This window comes from Helianthus annuus, chromosome 6 (genome assembly GCF_002127325.2).
Source record: "Helianthus annuus cultivar XRQ/B chromosome 6, HanXRQr2.0-SUNRISE, whole genome shotgun sequence".
Classification (NCBI taxonomy): domain Eukaryota; kingdom Viridiplantae; phylum Streptophyta; class Magnoliopsida; order Asterales; family Asteraceae; genus Helianthus; species Helianthus annuus.
The window spans coordinates 1646582-1663999 of NC_035438.2; the positions used below are offsets into that span (position 1 = coordinate 1646582).

At 34.6% G+C, this 17418-nt stretch overlaps 1 protein-coding gene across 3 annotated transcripts; it reads right to left on the reverse strand.

Annotated features, from left to right (window-relative positions):
- Positions 1-5473: 5473 nt before the first annotated feature.
- On the reverse strand, positions 5474-9175 carry LOC110864319 (methylsterol monooxygenase 1-1). 3 transcript variants are annotated; one of them, XR_002549783.2, is made up of 6 exons: positions 8662-9160; positions 8257-8579; positions 7981-8128; positions 6199-6257; positions 5995-6033; positions 5474-5878 (listed from the first exon to the last, which is right to left on the reverse strand). XR_002549783.2 is itself a non-coding variant. In XM_022113371.2 (5 exons), exons 1-5 carry the CDS (start codon positions 8986-8988, stop codon positions 5816-5818), a joined length of 900 nt encoding a protein of 299 aa, XP_021969063.1. In that variant the 5' UTR covers positions 8989-9175; the 3' UTR covers positions 5474-5815. The 3 variants fall into 3 exon arrangements, 2 of the variants coding, with proteins under 2 accessions (XP_021969063.1, XP_021969064.1); XM_022113371.2 differs by lacking the exon at positions 6199-6257 and having other exon boundaries at positions 8662-9175; XM_022113372.2 differs by lacking the exon at positions 6199-6257 and having other exon boundaries at positions 7981-8104; positions 8662-9124.
- Between the last annotated feature and the right edge of the window lie 8243 nt (positions 9176-17418).

The window sequence follows — 17418 nt, forward strand, 5'->3', positions numbered from 1 at the left end:
TTGGATGTTGACGAGTCTCTTCAAATACAATCCAGAGCTAGGGGATTCGACATTAGCGCCATCCGTGGACCCCTGTCAACAGAGGTATCCCAACAAGAACACTAACGTTCAGAAAGATCTTCCCTCAGAAATAGAACACAGGATGACGACACCACCTCCCACCAACACTAAGATTTCAAAGGTGACCCAGACAACTTAGAAACAGGTCACCGTCGAGGACGTCACTGGTGAGTTCGAAAACATCACTGGCATAGAGTCACCACCATCCAAGAAGAATGATATCACCTCGGAGTTTGTGTCAAGACACAAAGATGAATTACGAAGACAACTCGACGACCTAGACAAAATGGAAAAGTTGGAAAGCTTACGAGCAAGGCTTATTTTTTACACACCTCAGAGTGAGGGTAACACCTCCTCTCGCGATGGGGATGTTAACTCAGATCCTCTAGCCATCTTCATGGCGGTGTTCAAACAAATAACGCCAGAAGAAAAGGACATAATAATGGAAGAAAAGGGATGTGAGAAAGGATGAAGAGACCATAAGCATGATGGGGATATAGACAACGATGTGCTACACAGATCTTATTACCAAAGGACCTGGCAGAGGTCTCCAAGTTCACTAGATGAATAGCTGAAGCACCACTACCTCCAAAACTCAAACCACCCAGTAACCTGGACAGGTATGATGTGACTAAAGACCGTGAGGACTACCTACATGCCTTCAGGGGAGCCGACCAGGTAGGCCGATGGTCCATGCCCACATGGTGTCACATGTTTGTACAAAGTTTGACCGAGGGAGCTTGTCTTTGGTTTAATAGCCTCCCGGCGGGAAGCATAAACAGTTATGAAGACTTATGTGAAAATTCCTAAGGAACTTCAACCAGCAGAAGAAAGTAGTGAAAAACCCGAATGATATCATGCACAATCGTCAAAGAGACAACGAACGAGTTGATTAGTATATGGAGAGATTCATCAAGGAGAGCATGAATATAAAGGGGTTCCCCGAGGTAATGAAGATAAATAGCTTCATCAATGGACTAAAACACACTCAGTTGTGTGAGAAGCTAGAGGATGAGTTCCCCGAGACGTTTGATGGCCTCATGGACAAGGTCAGGGCCTTCGTTAGGGGAAAGGACACCAGCAGCAAGGCCAAAGAGCTGGATATTGGATCCCGGAGAACCAACACCACTCCTCGGCCACAAGAAAAAGGTAACCTTTACTCCAAAAGATCTCTTTATGATAAAGTGCAGCATGATAGGTCCGGACCTACCTTTTCCCTTTACAAGCCTCGGGGAAGGGGACCGCCCCCCTATTACGACAGTTTCACTCCCCTGACCAAGACGCCAAGCGAAATACCGGAAACCGAAAGAGTCAAAAACTCGAGTAAATTGCCATTTTAGTCCCTAAGGTTTGTCACATTGCCATTTTAGTCCAAATAGTTTTTTTCTCCTTTGGGACCCTGAGTTTTCCATTTTTTTTTTTGCCATTTTGATCACATTGGCTAACTCAATCTAAAAACCTGGTTATAACCATAGGTATTTTTAGCATTACCAAAAAAAAAAAATTATGAAATTGCCATTTTCATCCAAAACCATTTTTATAATTTTTTTCTTTTAATTATATTATATATATATATTAAATATTAATTATATATATATAAATATATATATACGTACACACTCATAGAATACAGTTATACTCTCCATATATTTATCTCCTTAGAAAACTTTAACACTATCACATAGCTCCATCGCCGCCATTAGCACAAGTCACCACCGTGACAACCACCCCCACCACAACCAACACCGGTTACCACCTCCACCACAGTCACCTACCTATCCGCCACCCACCTCCACAACCAAAACCTGGAACCACCAACTACCGTTATCCACCGTCGTCACCATAACCACTCCACTGTCTAACACTCCGTCACTATACTACCTTCCACCACCTAACCTGTGAGACACCACCATCACACCTATCAACATCGATTCACACCCACAACACCAAACCCTCAAACTCCGGCCGAAGATTCTCTATCACACCACCATCAAACCTGCAACATCAGATCTAGCCGACAAGCACCACCATTTCAGATCCCGTTCGACTAAAAAACTTAACGGTGGCTAGGGTTCTGCTATGATTTCGAGTGGGTGACGAAGGTCGAGAAGGCGATGGTGAGACGAAGGTCCGACGGCCAAATTAGTGTGTGTGAATGTGATTTGAATTGGTTTGTTATCATGATTTCAATTGAGTTTTATAGGGGTAGTGAATATTAAGGGTATTTTTAAGTTTGTATGTTGTGGCTTTTGATTTGAACGAGTCGTCAGAAAAATAGCAGATCATTGCATGGGGTAGGGTAGGTTGCCGGAGAAGAATGGTACGGAAGGCGGTGTAGGGATGAGGTGAGATTTTAGTTATATTTTAATAAAAATGATAAAAGAAAAAAAATTATAAAAATGGTTTTGGATGAAAATGACAATTCGGAAACTTTTTTTTGTTAATGCCAAAAATACCCCTGGTTATAACCAGGTTTTTAGACTTACTTATGCAATGTGATTAGAATGGTAAAAAAATGGAAAACTCAGGGACCCAGAGGAGGAAAAAAACTATTTAGACTAAAATGACAATTTGTGAAAAACCTCAGGGACTAAAATGACAATTTACTCCAAAAACTCCTTCCGAAAACCACCTCCACTCAAGCCCGGACCGGAAGCTACCCGAATGAATATTGTTAGTTCCATAAGGGATGCGGTCACAAAATAGACAATTACATGTATTTGAAAAGAGAGATTGAACTAACGGTGAAGACTAGAAAGTTGTCTCATTTGATAAGGGAAATAAAGGAATGGGGAGACAAGAAAGGGAAGGATGTAAAAGCGGAAGAGCCGGAAAAAGGCTTCATGGACATGATCAGGCGAATAAACGAGTACAACTCTACGCGGAGTGTCAAGGCCAGGGTGCTAGGACCCCCAAACTACATGAGAGCACCTATACCCATGCCTCACCTAGAGGAACATGAAATTCAGAGGTTCCCCTCAACATCTCAGCAAAGATAGCAGGACATAAAGTAGCAGAATACATGTAGATGGTGAGAGTGGGGTAGAAGTGATATACGAACATTGTTTCCTCAGATTTGATAGGGACATAAGGAACAGACTGGAGGAAGACTCCATGCCCCTTGTGGGTTTCAACAACATTATCTCTCATCCATGGGGGAAGATAAGACTCCCGTTCATAGTGGGTGTAGGTGATAGGGTGAGAACCATAGAGCTGGTGTTCACTGTAGTAAGATCACCCTCAAAGTACAATGTCATACTAGGGAGATCGGGTATCGGGGACCTCCAAGCACAAGCCTCAACTTCCCATGGAGCCCTAGTATTCCAGACCCCAGAGGTAAAATCCTCTTATGAAGTAGTGTCTTAAGTTTCCGAAAGAGGAACGGGAAAGAAATCTAAAGAGGAAGGAATAGAGGGGTGAGTTTTGAATTAAAGGTTCTCGGAACAAAGCGTAAGATTAGGTGCATACCTGAGCGACAAATGCAAAAGCCCCTCAAGGAGATGCTGCTTTTTAACATAGATGTCTTTGCATTTCAGCACGGGGACATGTGTGGCATACCTCGAAGCTTAACAGAGAACCAACACAACACTCATAGTTGGATAAACCGATTAAGCAAAAGAAACGGAGTGTGGGGCCACAAAAAGAATAGTGACATGCGAAGAAACCAGGAAGCTCCTGAGGGTCGGCATCGTGAAGGAGGTACGGTACCCTACCTAGGTCTCAAATCCAGTGATGGTAGGCAAAAAAGGTGGAGGGTGGAGAATGTGTGTGGATTACAAGGACCTCAACAATGCATGCCCAAAGACGCTTTTGCAAATTTACTAAAAAAATTTATTATAGTTATACGGGTCGTATATGGTTATATGACCCGTATAGAGGTTCAAAAACCACAAAAAGTCATAAAAACACACGAAAATATTGGGGTTGGGTCGTATAGCATTATATGGGTCGTATAACATTCTATACGACATGTATAATGCTATAAAACTCGTATAACACGAAAATATTGGGGTTGGGTCGTTTAGCCAATGATCTCTAGATCAAGTGGTGGAGGGCTTGCATCTCTCTTGAGAGATGCAGGTTCGACTCCCACTTGGTGCAGAGTGAGGCATTGGTGGGCAATGATATGAGACCCAGGGAAACGTGGGTTGGATTCTTAAGCCAAACGGGTTTTACCGGTAATTTTACCGTCGTGCCTACGGGCGGGTGGGTTACCGGGTTTTCCCCGGAATTGGTGGTGGACTCGGGTTACTCTCGGAGTACTCCGTTTGTCCAGTGGGTGCCCCGAGAGTGCTCGGGATTGAGTTTGTTGGCCTTTCAAAAAAAAAAAAAAAAGATCAAACCAAAAAGAAACATTTCCAACATTATTTTTGTGTAGCAGTCTCCAATATGGTCAGTATAACTCTATACATGTTGTATAGATTTGTGAAAATATGATGTTTGGGTTGGGAGACTTTTTTTCCTATGATTCTTCACTTGAAACTGCGGTTATGGTTTGTACCTTCTAGAATTTATTGAAGTTGTTGAAGTTATACTTTCGATCCTTAATTTTCTAAGAGAGACTCAGTGTATTGGTAATGATAACGGTTGTGAACAATATATTTAGAGAGTATAGATTGTAGAGTTGATGAGCAACTTTGCTTCTAAAATGGTAGGAGAGTCTTTCGATTAATTTAAATATGTAAAATTATTATGTTCTAGTAATTTTGTTTTGTTTATTGATATAACGATTGTTTTCGTAATAATGAAGTAATGAATTTTATTTATATATGTGTATTTTTCTATTTTCAAAGACCCATTTTTATTTGTCGCACAAGAAATCTGAATTCTTAGGGACAATAGTGAACTTTTATAATTTACCTCCACTTCAGTTATATTGGATGTCTTATTCAAATGTTTGAACTTTGGTGAGCCGACTCGAACCCCAAGGAATTTGTAGATTAAGGGTGAGCGGGGCACCAGCGGGGAGTGGCCGTGGTGACCTAATTCCCCCAGCGGGAACACCGCCGCCATCCCTGCGGTGACCCAATTCGGGGATGGTGGTCGGGGGGAGTTCACCGAAGAAGGGGAGGGTTTTGGTGGGGCCAGCCTCATTTTCAACCAATCAGTGATTTTCTTTTTTTTTTCTTTTTTTTTAATAAAAAAAATAAGTCACCTAAGAGGGGAGTGCCGCCATCAAATTGGGGTGTGAGGGGAGTTTAAGAGGGGAGTTGACGTGGCATAACCTGATTGGGTGTGCGTAAGAGAGGGGACTCCCCTCTTAGTGGAGTGCCCCGCTCACCCTAAGTTCATAAATATTCGAAAACCAAAAATATTATAACATTGGTGATCATCTGGCCAATAGTTTGATTGTCCAGGTGAATATGGAATAAAAAGTTTTTGTTGATCTTTCAAAAAAAAAAAAAAAAAAAAAAAAAACTAATAAGAACATTTATTGATACACCACTAACTGATATTCTCACATATTATAATACTAATAAGAAAATTCATTGATACGCCACTGACTGATATTGTCACAAATTGTAACCACACAATCCGGGCACACAGACTAGGCTATCAGGACGAGTGAAGCTTAAGGTTGACATAGTACATACACATTATTATTGATATACACTGTGTGTAATGTGATGATCACATTCACTTATTCTATTCACTCAATTATATATATAAGTAAATAGACGTTCTTCCTTTGGCAATCCACCATGCGAATTAACCAATAAATTTTCTGATCTACCATACGGAAGAAGATGGTTCATTACTCCGACTTAATATCTGACGTAGAAGCACATGACAAACCACCATTTGAGCCATCTTTCAACTAAATTACACCAAATAGATATAAGAATCATGAGTATATTATTATTTTACAAATAATAAGATATGAATATAAAGTTTTACGTCTATTAAATATTTAGATATGAAGTGCATGTTTACCTGCTTGTTCTGTAGGAGTCTCTTGCGGTACCTATAGCCCTGATGAGAGTAGAAAACAAACACAAACACAGCTTCACCCACCGTACGTACTATGATATATATATACATTTATATACAAATACATACACACATATGAAGAATTATATAGAAAATGTTTTTTTTTTCGATGAAAAGTGCAGTTTAGATTTTAAACCATTTGATTACCAGTTCTTTGGTTAAGGCTAAGAGCATCTCCATCAATAAACCAGGTTTGAAATTCAAACCTGCCACATCAGCACACCACATCATTCCAAATCTCGTAACTATTTTAAACCCACTTTTTTCTCATACAATAAACCATTCAAAACCTCCACCTCATTAACTATTTTTTCTTTTTATTTTGTCTATATTTTATTTATTTAATATATTTATAAATTATGTCTAATATTTTGTTTATAGTGAGATTATATTAAAAATGTATAATAAACAAAAAAAGAAAATTACTGTAATATATGTATACGTTTAATTTAAACGCGTAATTTTTTTTGGATGTGGGATTTTAATACTAACGATAAGTGTAAAAAAATCGAATTTGAATGGTTTTTGAAAAAGTTCTCACGATTTCATGAAACATATGAGCTCTCAATTATATATATATATATATAAAAGTTTAAAAAGTTTATTAAAGTTATTTTGTTTTTTTTAATATATATTTTACTTAAAATTTTAATATTTAATCAATTTAGGCTTTTTTTTTTATTTTAAAAGGGTTTAAAATTGCAAGGGGACCCACCCTTGCAATTCCGGACGAGTCCGATACACCAAACTGGACAAGTCCTTGTCATCATCTCCAACAATACCCCTCGCCCGTTTTATGATTTTGGATTTCAAACAAGTATCTCCAAGCAACAATCGTTGGAGATGCTCTAAGTGAAATAACCATAATTATTTACTTTTTTTAGGTTAAATCTAGTTTCATAATTGTTTAAATCCAATAACTTTTTAATGCTTTACTATTTTTTATATAATTATACCATAAGATAGAGAACTTTATCATCCTCAAAAGCATTCACATGCCATCTAACAACTTCTCCCATATCTTTAAAATTAAAAAAAATATATATATATAATAAAAATCCATTACATCTCATCCATCATTTCTTTACATCACTCCTTTATTTTTTAAAATTGTTACACTACTCATTATATTATTTGAGTGTATAAATATAAGAAATATAATAAAATAAGTGTTTATAAGTAAGATAAAGATAAAAATAATGAAGGAGATGTAGGAGATTTTTAAAATAAGAGATAAATTTTTAAAAATATATGATTTTAATTAAATTATAGGGTAAAAAATAGTAAAGATGATATTGAATGCTCTAAAAGCATTCACAAAAGCTCCACTATAGCTTCCTCTATCTTTAAAACTTAAAGTAAATGCATAAATACGTTTCACTCTGCATCAGAACCACCCAATCTACACCCTATTTTTGCAATTTGAAAAAAAAGTGCTACAGTAGCTTTTTATATCTTTATATATATAAAAAAAATACTATTTATCTTCCATCAAATTATTTAGAGTGTTTGAAACGAGAAATATAATATAATAAGTGTTTATGAGTAAGACAAACATAAAAATGATGGATGATATGTTGGAGGATTTTTTAATTGAGAAATAAATTTTGAAAAATGTGTTTTTTAGTTGAATTACATGGTAGAATATGGTGGAGTTGTTGTGAATGCTCTAACTTAAGTATAGTATATAGTGATAGTTGCGTTAATTTTTTTTTAACATGCTACGTGATTATGTAACATACAACATGATTATATAATGTGGTCAGAACGTGATTATACATTATCATATGACCTGATATTTGCTTATATAATATAGTAGCACGTGATTATATCCCATGTATGTTGTCATGTATTAATCAAAGAAATCTTTGTATAATAAGTTAATAACTGCCTATGTAAAGAATTAGAAGTTATATATAGTTTAATTACCTTGTCTGTACCATATATGTAGTCACAGTAAGTGAAGACTGGTGCAAAGTTGCTTTGGCTTTGGCCTCCTACGTAATGATGATAGTCATGGTAATCAGCACCAGCAGTAAATGGGATGTATTTTCTAAATGTCCATGGAAAGTCATACCTTAAACACGTGCATGGTAATTAGCTTAATTAAATTATTGAATTTATTTATCTATCTTTATCACTCTGCATGTTAAAATTATATGATATTAAGCTCAAACTAGCCTTTTAATTTTGTTGCTTACTTACCCACTGTGATTTTCAATGGCCTCAGTCTGCCTCAAGGCAAGCCACAACAAGAATGTAACCATATGTCCCGGAACAAGTGCAGGTCCCAGAATAGATGGAATACCAAAGACCAGTGTTTCCACCCAGTGTGCATGCTGAGTTGCAAACCCAATAGGTGCTGTGTATTCATGATGAACCTTATGAACGTTCTCATATAGCCACTTCACATGAAATAACCTATGGAACCAATAGTTCGTGTAGTCTTCGATAACAAAGTAGACAATCAGTTGCAATATAATCTCCGTCGATGATGGTAGTGGCAAGCTTGTTCGAATACCAATCATCTACATATAAACATAAGTTAGGACACTTACATATAATAATATGTTCAAGGTTTAAAAATTCTTTAAAATTTAAACTTCTCACTTTTACTGTAGGATAAGAGACGAGCAGTGAAGGTACAACGAGGAGGTACCCTCGCGCTACAAGCAAGTAACATTTGAAGTGATCGTTTAACGAATACTTAATCTTGGGTTGAACTTTGTAAGGTGCAACGTAAGTAGGAAACATGTGTTCCATAACAAGGTAGAAGACAGGTACAAGAGTGTCTAGGAGAAACATAATGGGAATGTTGTGGCAGTAGATGATGTAATCGGACATATTGGCCGTGTAATTAAACCATAAGGTTTCGGCAGTGGTGAGAGGTCGGCCAATGGCGGTTTGAGCCTCTTGCAGGGAAACGTAGGGCAACATTTGTGACTTGTGATGCCAAGAAACGATTTTAGTTTGTTCAACCAATCAGATTGTCAAATATATATATAATATGGGAGTAGAGGAAAGGAATGGTTGAAAAGGAGAGGCATGGATTTTTAGTGAAAAAATAATAAATGGAAAATGAATCCATATAGTTATCCTTATACGTTTTAAATAATGGTTGGATGTCAAGGATTCTAATTTAGTCACTAACTTTACAGTCCCAAAATAACGTGACGACTTTTCATTTTTTATTTTTATAAGGTGTCAAAACTCAATTTGTATCTAAAGAGTTTTTCCTTATTTTGACAACCACTTTCTCTAGTGAAAAAGACTCGCTACATAAAATCACGGAGGGACAACATGTGGCATTAGTAATGATCTCTTAGTATTAGAATGTTACACGCTTGCACCGCTCACTATGATAGACAATTCCGTTACTTACCAACCATATTTTATACACATATGTCTATTCGTGTGTTAGTGTTTTCCAAAAGCAGATAAACTTGATTTGGTGGTGTTAAAACACACGAAATGCCCGTAATAGGAAAAAAATAAGAAAAACACTCGCACAAGAGAAGAGAATAATTTACGGAAAATGATTATTTTTTCCAATAAAATACATAATAAAAATAAATAAAGATACCCTTCTCTATGTATAGCTATATTTTCACAAACAATATATTAAGTTACTGTTCACGAAATAGATTATAAAAAAAGTAAAAAAAGACTTGTTTACATAGATTTATTTACAATGGGTTTACCTAGTGTCTCCTTTTTTTTTTCCTGAGTGGGTGAAAAAAGAAAGAACTTCACGTCCCCACGTAGATGCATCAGATTATCAACAGGTGTGCAAGTTATTATACCTAGCATTATTTTGATTCCAAATACGTCACAGTCATCACAGTCATTTTTTTTGTTATTGGTGGTGGGCCGATGGCCCATTCATAACGGACAAGCTCGACTAATTCACATTTGGTTTCTTTCATTATATTTTAATTAATTTTCTAACTTTTTTTGTACTTTCATTATAATTTAATTTTCTAATTTTCTTTTTTGTAAATGGCATAATTCTGAATGTATTTCTTTTCATTGGGTTTGGGTCCACCATCACATATATAACATTATTATTATTATTATTATTATTATTATTATTATTATTATTATTATTATTATTTATTTTACTTTTCATTGGGTTTGGGTCCACCATCACACATATAACATTATTGCCTATATATTTCAAATTATTATTATTATTATTATTATTATTATTATTATTATTATTATTATTATTTTGTTTTGTTTTGTTTTATTTTTTATTTTATTTTATTGTATTGTATTTAACAGGGTAACTTCAAGAATTGTCGTGTTTTGCTGTTTTTGATTTTGGGCACATAGGCAAAATTTTTAGATAAGCAACACCACATGGTTTTCCATCTATCATTGAAAATTGCTTTTCAACAATTATTATTTTAGTAGTATAAGGTTTTGATTTACAGTTAAATGCTTGATCTGTCTATATGGTTTGTATATTTAGCACACTTGGTCTTTAAATTTGAATAATTACATAATTAATGCTGATTGTTGTAAACTTATTACTTGATAATTCTTGTGGTATGAATATTGTAACTATGGTGGTCTTTACCAGCTAACACCATTAAAACTATTAATTAGGTGGGTATATAATATTCATTTTACCACTCCTAAAAGACAAAGTCAAAAGAAATATATAAAAATGAGAGGCCTCTATTTTTTGTTATTTAAACTTAATTTATAATTATCCCACCCTTCTTCACCCACCCCATCACCTCCACCCTCATAAACCACCTCCACCACCAACCATCTCTTGGGACCACCTCACCAAATAGTATCATCACGTTTTTTAGTTTCCACAAGAGTTTTGCATAGATTAGAAAAAGAGTTGATAAACTACTTAGCCTGATATTCTTTGACAATTCAAGATTAAAAAGCTCTATCTGAGTTCGTAACCCAGTCCTCTCTTGTTCCGTAAAATCTTCAGGATAAAACTTCTCAACTAGAAGACAAATCTGATCAACGTTAATCTCTTTTGAAACTAAACTAGACCTAAGAGAAAACAACTCAATTGTGTGCTCATTGAATATACTATTTAACTCATGTATTTGTTTATCCAAGGTGGATGTAAACAAATCTACTCAGTAATAATGTTCAAATGTAAACTGAATATCGTTTTTACGAGCCTGATACCGAGTAGAAGTAAATGGAGCGTTCATATCTAGCACTTGTATTTGATGCATGCTAAAGTTGTTTCCACAAACTTGATTTTAGGGTTGCTGATAAAGTATCCCTAACATGAACCAATATCATCCCTTCTGCATCAACAAATCTCACAACTATGGCCATTTCCTCTTTTTCCAACTCATCTCGTGACTCATCAACCATGACACAAAAACTCATCTCGTGACTCATCAACCATGACACAAAAGGCTGAATACTTCACTTCGAATATGCTTTCAAATTTTATTCGCAATTATACTAAGGATTTCTTTTTGAATCTCTCCAGAAGTATACTTCGCATTATATGGAGCATTCTTTGCTATAACCTTTTGCAACTTCATCATTGTAAGAAGCTAGAAGTTTTAGTAATTCAAGAAAATTACCTTGATTTTTAGAACTAGCATATTCATCATGTCCTTATAAAACACAAGCTTGGTATGTCAACCAACGAACAACATCAACAATAATCTTTAATCGTAAACGGTTTTTCATTGTTATCTCCTTATTTGGCTTCGATGGAATAATCAATGTGTGCTTCTTGGTTCAATAAGCTTTAAGTGAATACAAAGGCATCCCTATGATATGAAGATTTAATGTGCATCATGAATGCACATTTTTTCCCACCAACTTTTTTCCAATTATCAAATCCTTTAACCGTAAATGTATCACAACCATGGCTCAAAGTTGGTTTATCACTAAATAAACAGAAAACAATAAGCCGAATGTGTAGTTGGAGAATACTTTAACCAATTAGGGAAAAAATTGAACCAAGGATGTCGGAACCTACGACTTTGATTGTTAACTTTGTAATTTATAAGTTCTATTTGCTAAACTCCTAAAGAAAGATAAGCATGTCTTACTTGTTCCCTTAAATTAACCAAATACTCCCACATTGATTTTCGTTTAGCGGGGTCTCTTTCTAAAGGGTTAACATCCACTTCATTAGTGTTAGAATGCGGTTGCGGAGCTTCATTTGTGTTTAATTGTGGCAGTGGAACTTCATTTGTGTTTGATTGTGATGGTGGAGCTTCATGCTCTTGTGACTCACTAGTTAAAGCTTTGTGACATTTTCTCTCTTGTTCATCATCCTTTCTTTTGAAAAAAGAATGAACTGTTTTAACCTTTCCCATGATATATTTAACAAAAAACAATCAATTTGATTGGGTTAAACTACAATTTCACCATAATTTTTCCTTAATTGATGATCTTCCCCAAATCCTAAATTCCACCATTATAAACTCTAGTTTTGAAATCATTGAACAATAATCGAAATAGATGCAATACATAGGTTAATCTCGTATTAAATGATACAATTAACGTGTAAGAGACTAGTAATGCCCAAAATTTCGATTCCGTATTAACCCTAGTTCACAAATAATAGACTCACTTAATGCTCTACATGAACTTAGGCTTTGACGAAAATTCATGTATTATGATTTATGGACATACACACATATCATAAAGTAAAACATATAAATATAACTTAACACCTTTGAAAAAGAAATGATACATCTATATAAATTAGGCTAATAATCTATGATATGTGTCATCAAACAATTAATCGTTGTTCATTGTAAAAGAATACACATAATTAAATAAAATGCTATTAGTAAACTTCAATGTCAAATTGAATGATGTACTGTTGGGTTGATCATATAATTTTTCATTGAAAGTTAACATTGAAGCTTTTTTGTCCATGGCTTTATAGCCTAGTGGCATCTTGGTGGTGGGATAAGACTTTAAGACCAATAGGTCTTGGGTTCGATTCCCACAAGGGGGTTTTCCCATATTTATTGGGTTTCCTCCTGAATTGGTGTATAGACATTATGCCTAGTGGAGATGGATATGATCGGGTGGTTCCGCTGGTGGCACGATGATACTCCAGTGGTCCGTCAGTGATCCAAATTTGCCGTTCAAAAAAAAAAAAAAAAAAAAAAAAAAAAAAAAAAAAAAAACATTGAAGCTTTGGATTCCTAACATATCCAACAATTTTACAGAATACTAATTCAATTGTAAAATTTATTTGTTGGATAAAAACGAAAAAAATTTAATCCAGTGAGTATGACTTCATGTTAACATGGGGCTATTTGGTAACCTCTTAATGACCATTCAGATGCTACCTCTTAATGGTTTAAAACCTTTGAATGAATAAGAGGTAACCTCAAGTCTGAATGGTTAAGAGGTAACCTCTGAATGGTAAATCATCACATGTCACATTCTTCTACCTTTTCATTGGTAAAATTCTTAATGATTCCATTAAGAGGTAGCCTCTTAATGACCATTCAGAGGCTACGAAACATCCTCTTAGAAAGCTAGAAATGGGATTTAACTTTGGAAGTCAGAAAAAATATTATTTAATATAGTGGGTTAATTTAAATCCAACTACCAATATAATTTATGTAGTTGTCTATGCAAAGGTTATTCGAAATAATTGCGTATCAAAATAACATGACGTAGAAATTCACATGGATTCCAATACACATCCACGATAACAATTAATTTTATTATTACAAAGCTAGATTGATAATCAACCAAATATTTTTCACCAATCAAAATAGGAAAACAACATATAATTTGTTTTTCACCAATGTGGTGTTGGATGCAAAATAATAATTAACTAATGGAACCCATTAGTGAAAATTTAGATAAGAGTTGAAACATATTATGGTTGAAGATCAAAAAACGAAAACTCAGAAAATTAAAAAACTCATTTGCAACATACCATCTTAAGATCCATTTAAAACTCAGTGGTCACATTGAAGATCACAGAAAATTAATAGTGATTTGTCAGAGTGACGGAGTTAGGCCATTAACTCAGAGGTATCATAAAAAAATTAGCGTGCAATCATACAATAATAATAAAAAAATAGATAATATATAAAGTAAAACAAATACCTATAGATTTGTTATCTTCTTGTTTTCGTAGCTTGAAATCGTTCAATCACATTGTCGTCTTTTTATTTTGTCAAAAGTTTTTTTTTCGACCGCACAAACCATAGCATTGTTTAAATATTCCGGACCCATTCCAGATTGTATTTTAGATTGTGATTTCATTTTCACTTCAAGGAATCAAACTTCAACTTCAAAGAATTCAAGTACTTAGTTTAACAAGAAAACTAGAAAACTGTAACTTTTTGTAAAATTTAACTTATCTAATCACTAAACACTGACAAATCTACAAACAATAATGCTACATAAACAATAACACCAAAAAAAAAAAAAAAAATCAAAGGACAAGAAACACTCACCAAACATGCAGGTCAACCGCCGTTCAACGGAGCAACAACAGCAGGGTTGTCGAGTAGTAGCAGGGGCGTTGGGACAATTGCAATTCGCTGTGATATATTATTGTTTTGGGGCTTGGACTAGGTTTATCAATTGGGTCACTTTCAATTATATTATTCTTAATTTGGGTTAACTCTATCATTTGGGTTTAATTATTATAAAAGTTTGGTGTTGTAAAAGGTTTGGGTTTATAAAAATTCGGAATTTTAATAAATTAAAGTATCCTAATTTTTTAGAGGTATTTCGTATTTGTTCAGGGTATCCTTTATATAAAACTGAAAAAAACATAAAAAAAATTACACTACAAAGACGGGGTTAATCCGTAGTCCGTGCTACACCTCCTTACACTATACCTCCGCCCCTGATTTGCGAATCCTTCACAGTGGCGGCATTTTAGATATGTATATTATGCCAACTAAGAGAATTTTTTTTTTTTTTTTGTATGAACTCCATAGTGAGAAGATTGTTATAGTTTTATAAAACCTTTATGGTTTCGAAAGATCGCATGGTTTCGAAAGATCGAAATTCAAATTCATGGTAGAATTGATATAATCAACATTAGATATCTCATGTTGATTATATCTTTAAATATGTGTGAAACCCTAACGATGATAATTTAATTATTAATGTAATCTAACCTCAAAACAATAAGAACTTATTAGTTGGAATTGATAACTTTGATGAAGATGATGATTGCATGATTCTCATTTTGATGCCTTTATATAGTGTGTATGATTGATGTTCTTAAGAGAGTTCTTCAGATAACTATATAAGCAATTGAGCCCACGATATACAGTGAGGTTTGCCAGGTTTTGATACGAGTGGCATATTTAAGTGACCCGACCAATAAAATGTGGGTTTTGATCATACACATGTTTTATTAAATACCAAATGTATTACTAAAAGAAAAATTAATAAAAAATTTTTAAATTAAAAAATCAAATTCAACTAATTAATAAATATTAAATATTATGTGACCTGTTTTGACCCGAACCTGATTTGATCCGAACCAAAATAACCTTTTTTATGTGACTTGTTCCGATGCAACAGGATGCCCGACCCGAACAATACGTTATATTAAGTACCAAACGTATTATTAAAAGAAATTTAAAATTAAATATTGAATTCAACTAATTAATAAATATCAAATATTATGTGACTTGTTCAGTCCCTAAACTGTTTTGACCCAAACCAAATTAACTCTTGTTATGTGACATGTTCTTTCACGACATGTTACACAACCTAACTCGAGCAATACATATTATTAAGTTCCAAACGTATTATTATAAGAAAAATATAACTTAAAATTAAAATATTAAATTTAACTAATTAATAAATAATAAATATTAAACTAGTATTAAACCCCCACGTTGTGGCGGGGGCGTAAAACCGTGCTAAGTAGCTCCAATGTAATACCACCGTGAGTGACCATCAACACCAGAAAGGCTCGTATTAAAAAATAAATAAATAACAAAAATTTAAAACCGAACGAAAAGTAGACGATGAAACAATGTTGCACCACACACTCTAAGCGTAAAATATAGATAACAATAACTAAGTTGTTCTAGAACCGTGCGCTGTGACGGGGTGTTAAACAGGTAAACTAGGCATAAAAACATTGAATCACACACACACGTTGCAACATGTTAACTCGTAAAATTTTGACCAAAACGTAATACAAAAAATCTTTGTGGTGTAAAAGTGATTGGTTAAAATGTAGAAAATGTAAAAGTATTGGGATAAGAGTAAAAAAATTAAAGAAAAAACAAAAAAAAATCGGAGACAACCCACCAAATATACAAGTACAACCCCTTATTCCTACAAATGTTAACTTTTATATGCTTAAAAGTGATTTATGGTTAAAGTAAAAAAAAAAATAAAGATAAAAACCCCAGAAATAAATACAACCTATCAAACGTATGGGTACAATCCTTTATGCCTACAAATGTTACAAATTAACCTTACCGGACTCGAGTTCTAGTACTCATAATTATACTTTACCATGTTTCTCACAATAAGGGCTTTAGGTAAGTGAATTTTCATAAATGATACAATTTACGTATCTACAATAAAAAGAATGTTAGCTACTTCACTTCTTAACTGAAAGTGGTTCCGACGAACGGCGAATTACAAGAAGACGATCGAGATCAGAAGCCAATACAACGTTGAATATGGAGATAACTAAGTTTTTCGTTTCCAACTTTCCAGGAAGATGTGCTTCATCCGATATAGTCGAAGTCTTGAAAGGTTTTGGGGAGATCCATGACACGTACATAGCCAGGAAACTGGATAAACTCGGTAAGAGGTTTGGATTTGTATCATTAAAAAATGTTAGTGATGTGACACAGCTTGAGAAGGATTTAAAGGATGTATGGATTGGTAGTTATAAACTTTTCATAAACCTAGCAAGATTCGTAGATGGTGAGAAGGTGATTAGAAAGGAGGAGAAAATATGGAAACCGGTAAAGGAGAAGGATGAGAAACTGGATGATGTTGTGGCGGATGTAGTCGGTGTCAGGCCGGCGCCAAGTGTTGTTGGTCATAGATCGTTCCGTGACACTCTTTTTCGCAATGGAATGGGGTAGGTTTGATTGGTAGGGTTAAAGACTTTGGTACGCTTACAAATCTTAGGGGTTTGTTGTCGTCTTTGCATCAAGGGAACGTATCGATTAAGTACGTGGGGGGGGGGGTTAATGTAATGTTGGTGTTTCGAAGCCAAGAGAAGAAGCAGGCTACTCTTGACAATAAAGATGTGTGGTTACCGATTTTTGATTCGTTGGAATGTTGGGAGGGACAAGTGTTGTCGTTTGAACGAATTGCATGGCTGAAAATATTTGGTGTTCCCTTATGCTTGTCAGAGAATATTGTTTTTAATGATATTGGGTCAAA